Raw genomic sequence first — 6,399 nt, 5'->3', positions numbered from 1 at the left:
GTCGATTCAAGGATCAAACACCTGCTGTGAATTTTGCCGTTAAGCTCCTCGTTAGAAAACAGCAACTTGTGCAAAAAGCACTGAAAGCTTTAACAGTTGGATAGATGCATTCAAAAGCTTAGAGAAGGTCACATTAAGTTCACCTGCAAAGGTTTAAATGCATTTTAGGCTCGTCCTGAAATTTAACCCAAAAGCCAAATATCCCCAACTTTTTGTGAGTATTGTATATACAACACCTGAAATTCAGGTTAGACAAAAACAACACCTGTACCTAAGATGAGGACCACACCTGGTCTTCAGGTAAGATGAGGACCACACCTGGTCTTCAGGTAAGATGAGGACCACACCTGGTCTTCAGGTAAGATGAGGACCACACCTGGACTTCAGGTAAGATGAGGACAACACCTGGACTTCAGGTAAGATGAGGATCACACCTGGACTTCAGGTAAGATGAGGACAACACCTGGACTTCAGGTAAGATGAGGATCACACCTGGACTTCAGGTAAGATGAGGATCACACCTGGACTTCAGGTAAGATGAGGATCACACCTGGACTTCAGGTAAGATGAGGACAACACCTGGACTTCAGGTAAGATGAGGACCACACCTGGACTTCAATTAGATGAGGACCACACCTGGACTTCAGGTAAGATGAGGACCACAACTGGACTTCAGGTAAGATGAGGACCACACCTGTACCTGAGGTAAGATGAGGACAACACCTGGACTTCAGGTGAGATGAGGACCACACCTGGACTTCAGGTATGAGGACAACCCTTGGACTTTAGGTAAGATGAGGACCGCACCTGGACTTCAGGTAAGATGAGGACCACACCTGTACCTTAGGTAAGTTGAGGACCACACCTGGACTTGGGGTAAGATGAGGACCACACCTTTACCTGAGGTAAGATGAGGACAACACCTGGACTTCAGGTAAGATGAGGACCACACCTGGACTTCAGGTATGAGGACAACACTTGGACTTTAGGTAAGATGAGGACCACACCTGTACCTTAGGTAAGTTGAGGACCACACCTGGACTTCAGGTAAGATGAGGACCACACCTTTACCTGAGGTAAGATGAGGACAACACCTGGACTTCAGGTAAGATGAGGACCACACCTGGACTTCAGGTAAGACGAGGACCACACCTGCACTTCAGGTAAGATGAGGAGCACACCTGGACTTCAGGTAAGATGAGGAGCACACCTGGACTTCAGGTAAGATGAGGACCACACCTGTACCTTAGGTAAGTTGAGGACAACACCTGGACTTCAGGTAAGATGAGGACCACATCTGGACTTCAGGTAAGATGAGGACCACATCTGGACTTCGGGTAAGATGAGGACCACACCTTGACTTCAGATAAGACGAGGAGCACACCTGGACTTCAGGTAAGATGAGGACCATACCTTGACTTCAGGTAAGACGAGGATCACACCTGGACCTCAGCCTGTACCTCAGGTAAGACGAGGACCACACCTGGACCTCAGAACATTTTATTAAAACCTCAAACTTTCACTTTATATCAAATGGTTGTTATGAACGATGATGAAGCTCCGCCCACACCTTCATGTAAAGCTGGACTCTGATTGGTTGAACACATTCTTTATTACTGACAAAACAGTTTATAAAAAACAACATTTTTACAGCCGACAGAAACACGAAGCTTTTTGTTTTTAACAATAGAAAAACTAAACTAACGTTTCTAATGTCCAACAAGGCCCAGTTCCTGCAGGACACATGAATGTCCAACCAGGTCAGGTTCCTGCGGGACACATGAATGTCCAACAAGGTCCGGTTCCTGCAGGACAGATGAATGTCCAACAAGGCCCGGTTCCTGCGGGACACATGAATGTCCAACAAGGTCAGGTTCCTGCGGGACACATGAATGTCCAACAAGGTCAGGTTCCTGCAGGACACATGAATGTCCAACAAGGTCAGGTTCCTGCAGGACACATTGAGGTCTATCAAGGACCGGTTCCTACAGGACACATGAATGTCCAACAAGGCCCAGTTCCTGCAGGACACATGAATGTCCAACAAGGCCCAGTTCCTGCAGGACACATGAATGTCCAACAAGGCCCAGTTCCTGCAGGACACATGAATGTCCAACAAGGTCCGGTTCCTGCGGGACACATGAATGTCCAACAAGGCCCGGTTCCTGCAGGACACATGAATGTCCAACAAGGCCCGGTTCCTGCAGGACACATGAATATCCAACAAGGCCCAGTTCCTGCAGGACACATGAATGTCCAACAAGGTCCGGTTCCTGCAGGACACATGAATGTCCAACAAGGTCCGGTTCCTGCAGGACACATGAATGTCCAACAAGGCCCGGTTCCTGCAGGACACATGAATGTCCAACAAGGCCCAGTTCCTGCAGGACACATGAATGTCCAACAAGGTCCGGTTCCTGCAGGACACATGAATGTCCAACAAGGTCAGGTTCCTGCAGGACACATTGAGGTCCATCAAGGCCCAGTTCCTGCAGGACACATGAAAGTCCAACAAGGTCCAGTTCCTGCAGGACACATGAATGTCCAACAAGGTCCGGTTCCTACAGGACACATTGAGGTCCATCAAGGACCGGTTCCTACAGGACACATGGTCCAACCAAGTCCGGTTCCTGCAAGACATATGGTCCAACCAGGTCCGGTTCCTGCAGGACACATGGTCCAAAAAATGTCTGGTTCTTGCAGGACACATGGAGATCCAACAAGGTCCGGTTCCTGCAAGACACATGGTCCAACCAGGTCTGGTTCCTGCAGGACACATGGTCTAACAAGGTCCGGTTCCTACAGGACACCTGGAAGTCCAACAAGGTCCGGTTCCTACAGGACACATGGTCCAACAAGGTTCAGTTCCTACAGGACACATGGTCCAACAAGGTTCAGTTCCTACAGGACACATGGTCCAACAAGGTCCGGTTCCTACAGGACATATGGTCCAACAAGGTCCGGTTCCTACAGGACATGTGGTCAATCAAGGTCCGGTTAATACAGGACAGATGGTCCAACAAGGTCCGGTTCCTACAGGACATATGGAAGTCCAACAAGGTCCGGTTCCTGCAGGACACATGGAAGTCCAACAAGGTCCGGTTCCTGCAGGACACATGGAAGTCCAACAAGGTCCGGTTCCTGCAGGACACATGGAAGTCCAACAAGTTCCGGTTCCTGCAGGACACATGGAGGTCCAACAGGTCCGGTTCCTGCAGGACACATGGAGGTCCAACAAGGTCCGGTTCCTGCAGGACACATGAATGTCCAACAAGTTCCGGTTCCTACAGGACACATGGAAGTCCAACAAGGTCCGGTTCCTACAGGACACATGGTCCAACAAGGTCTGGTTCCTGCAGGACACATGGAAGTCCAACAAGGTCCGGTTCCTACAGGACTCATGGTCCAACATGGTCCGGTTCCTACAGGACACATGGAAGTCCAACAAGGTCCAGTTCCTACAGGACACATGGTCCAACAAGGTCTGGTTCCTGCAGGACACATGGTCCAACAAGGTCTGGTTCCTGCAGGACACATGGTCCAACCAGGACCAGCTGCAGTTCTTCAGTCAGACACTAGTTGGAGCTGCAATGAAACAAAAACTGATTTATGTAAAAACAACAGCTGATTTAAAAGTCTCATCGAAGGTTCTGGTCCACTGTCCACTCAAACAGAACCAAACCACCAGGACAGGACAGTTCTACGTGGACAATATCCACAGTCCTGTAGTGTCAGTAAACCATGAGGTCCTAACATTCAAACACGTCTCTGCAGGAACAGATTCAGCTCTTGTCCCTCCTGTCCTCCTTGTCCTCCTCGTCTTCATTGTCCCTCCTGTCCTCCTTGTCCTCCTCGTCTTCATTGTCCCTCCTGTCCTCCTTGTCCTCCTCGTCTTCATTGTCCCTCTTGTCGTCCTCGTCTTCATTGTCCCTCTTGTCGTCCTCGTCTTCATTGTCCCTCCTGTCCTCCTCGACCTCAGCCCTGACACTTTGGGTCTGAGTCTTGACCGTTAGCTTCCACTCGTCCCCCAGTTCTTTTCCGATCACAATCCTGGTCTCTCTCCTCTCTTTGCTCACGTCCTCCCTGTCCTCCTCTGTCTCCTCCCTGTCCTCCTCACTGTCCTCCTGTCTTGTCTCGGTCTCTTCTCTCCTGTCCTCTCTGTCTTTCAGCATCACTGCTTTCTGTTTTTCTTTTAGTTTTTCTTCCTGTCCATTCTTGTCCTCTGTGTCCATCATGTCCTGTCCTTCCACATGCATCCCTTCATCTTTAGTGTCCTGTTCTTCACATGTCTCCTGGTCCTCTGTGTCCTCCAACTCTTGGAGCTCAGAGGACTTGGTCTCTGCTGCTTCAGGGCCCAGGAGGATCTGAGTCAAAGTCTTAAGGAGCTCTGCCTGAGCGTCCTCTGGTTTCTGTTCTGTTTTGTCCTCAGAGTCCAGTCTGGGGACCGGCAGTAGACCCGTCAGGTGGAAGGACTGCTTCCAGACTTGTGGGAGCTTGTTCAGGTGAGTCAGAGCTTCTGCCACCCAGTCCAGGAGCTGCCGGGTCACGTTGGTCTGGAGCTGGACCGGGTCTGTCTCGTCCAGCTCAGGGGGGTTCCTGGAGGTGAATTGGGACCAGCGGACCAGCAGGAAGCGCTGCAGGACCGGCTTCAGGCAGACCTGCAGGGGCTGCAGACACCAGGAGCAGCCTCCGGGGATCACAGCTGGAAGGCAGCTGGACCCGCTTAGGAAACCCAGGAACTGGTCTCCCAGGTGCTCCCGGTGCCGGTCCAGGACCAGCATGGACTTAGAGGGCAGAGCCGGACCCGACAGGTGCTGCAGCCAAACCTTTTTGGTCCAGAGCTCCAGGTTGTCCTCGATGCACAGGCCCACAGGACAGACCTGCAGTGAGACAGAGTCTGGCAGGACCTGGTCCGGCAGCTGCAGGGACGTCAGGGCCAGGGACGGCAACATGGTCCCATCTGCCAGGACCACCAGGTAGACCGTCACCAGAGGGGAGGACCCCATGAGTTCCAGGGCGTCTGAGCGGGAAGACTTGTCCTGAACCAGCTTCATGTCCACAAAGAGACACAGCTCGTCCATGGCGGCCACGTGGCTCCGCGGCAGCCGGTGGACATGGAAGACTCTGTGGGTAAAGTCTCTAAAGGACTGGACCTTGGCCTCCAGGGATGAGGGCAGGACGCGGGTGAGGGCGGGGTCCCTGCGTACCCCCAGCTTGTGCTGCAGCAGGAAGCTGACGGCCCAGCTGTAGGAGATCCTGAAGGTCTCACTGAAGACCCCCTTCTTCTTCAACATGGAGGCTTTGCTGAATAGGCTGGTCTCAGAGACCGGGAGGTCCTGCTCCTGCATGAACAGAACCCAGGCCACCATCTGCTCCGCCCCGCCGCCGTGGACCTCTTGGACCCTCTGATCCTGTAGCTCCTGACGTCTCCTAGCCTCCTGCAGCCAGGACCTGATGAGCTGGGCTCTGGTAGAGAAGACCCTGGAGGCCCGGCGGAGTCCCTCACACAGAGCAAACAAGACCACCCTGAGCTGCCAGGCCGACAGGAAGTCCTCTTTAGAAACTGAACTCTGGGGGGCTGATGAGACGGGCTCTGTGGTTTCTGACTGGACCCGGGACACGAGATCCAGATCGCAGAGTTCCTCTTCTTTAATGGACTCGTTTTCAGCAAAGTCCTCCAGATCATCCAATTTGTCTTCATCAGAGAAGTCCAGGTCCTCCACAGGAGCCATGGCCTCGTCCATGTTGTCCACAAGCTCGTCCACCTCCACGGCACCGCTGAAGGAAAGACACAAATTTCAAAATAAAGTCAGGATTTCACAATAAAGGTTCTACTTCACCCCTACTGACCGCCAGAGGCGGTGCTTCAAGCACTGAATGATCATTCTTGCGTAGGTTGAGAATTAATACCAACAAAGTCACCTGTGACCTGCTGGTGACCCACATGACTCTATAGTCACGTGACATCCGGCGCTCAATCCGTTTGTTCTTCTCGCGCGCAGGTACTACGTACAGGTGGTTGTTCTAAGCTAAACAAGCTTTTACGGTTACCACTACTATTTTCGTTATTGCTTGATGCCAGAAGCCTCGTGACCGTTTACGGTCGGAGCTGTGGGTGGGTCCGCCCTCCAGGGGCTACACAAGCTACTTTTACCAGGTAGTGGCTGTTGATAGGAGCTACGATTGGTAAGTTTGTTTGTTTTCTTCTCAACTACAGTTGTTTACTGTTCGCTTTAAGTTGCCACACATTGTTTGATTTCTTAGTATTGTGGCTTACTGAATCCGCGGAAGCGTTTTCAGCTCGTTTTGAGTCTTTTTTATTTACTCTCGAGGAGTTGTGGATACAGTCACCAGTAGCGTTTTTCTGCTCGAGTGACCTTTTCTGTTACTTTTGGTCGC

General features: G+C 51.6%; 1 protein-coding gene across 6 annotated transcripts; it reads left to right on the top strand.

Moving 5' to 3' along the window:
- Nucleotides 1–1,569: 1,569 nt before the first annotated feature.
- Nucleotides 1,570–3,866, top strand: LOC106536536 (basic salivary proline-rich protein 1). Of its 6 annotated transcripts, none has more exons than XM_014033838.1 (2): nt 1,570–1,940; nt 2,121–3,866. In XM_014033838.1, the coding sequence occupies exons 1-2, from the start codon at nt 1,745–1,747 to the stop codon at nt 2,999–3,001; spliced, it is 1,077 nt and encodes a 358-aa protein (XP_013889292.1). In that variant the 5' UTR covers nt 1,570–1,744; the 3' UTR covers nt 3,002–3,866. The 6 variants fall into 6 exon arrangements, with proteins under 6 accessions (XP_013889292.1, XP_013889289.1, XP_013889287.1 ...); XM_014033835.1 differs by having other exon boundaries at nt 1,572–1,801; nt 1,874–3,863; XM_014033833.1 differs by having other exon boundaries at nt 1,572–1,873; nt 1,910–3,863.
- The last annotated feature ends 2,533 nt before the right edge of the window (nt 3,867–6,399 follow it).

This window comes from Austrofundulus limnaeus, unplaced genomic scaffold (genome assembly GCF_001266775.1).
Source record: "Austrofundulus limnaeus strain Quisiro unplaced genomic scaffold, Austrofundulus_limnaeus-1.0 Scaffold1864, whole genome shotgun sequence".
NCBI classification, from domain to species: domain Eukaryota; kingdom Metazoa; phylum Chordata; class Actinopteri; order Cyprinodontiformes; family Rivulidae; genus Austrofundulus; species Austrofundulus limnaeus.
This window is presented reverse-complemented; position numbering and strand designations above follow the sequence as displayed.

Excerpts from the sequence above, each read along its gene's own strand:
- LOC106536536 (XM_014033833.1), top strand. The coding sequence starts at position 1,745 with ATGAATGTCCAACCAGGTCAGGTTCCTGCGGGACACATGAATGTCCAA. Across the intron at positions 1,874-1,909 it reads TGAATGTCCAACAAGGTCAG|GTTCCTGCAGGACACATGAA; the intron begins GTTCCTGCGGGA and ends CAACAAGGTCAG.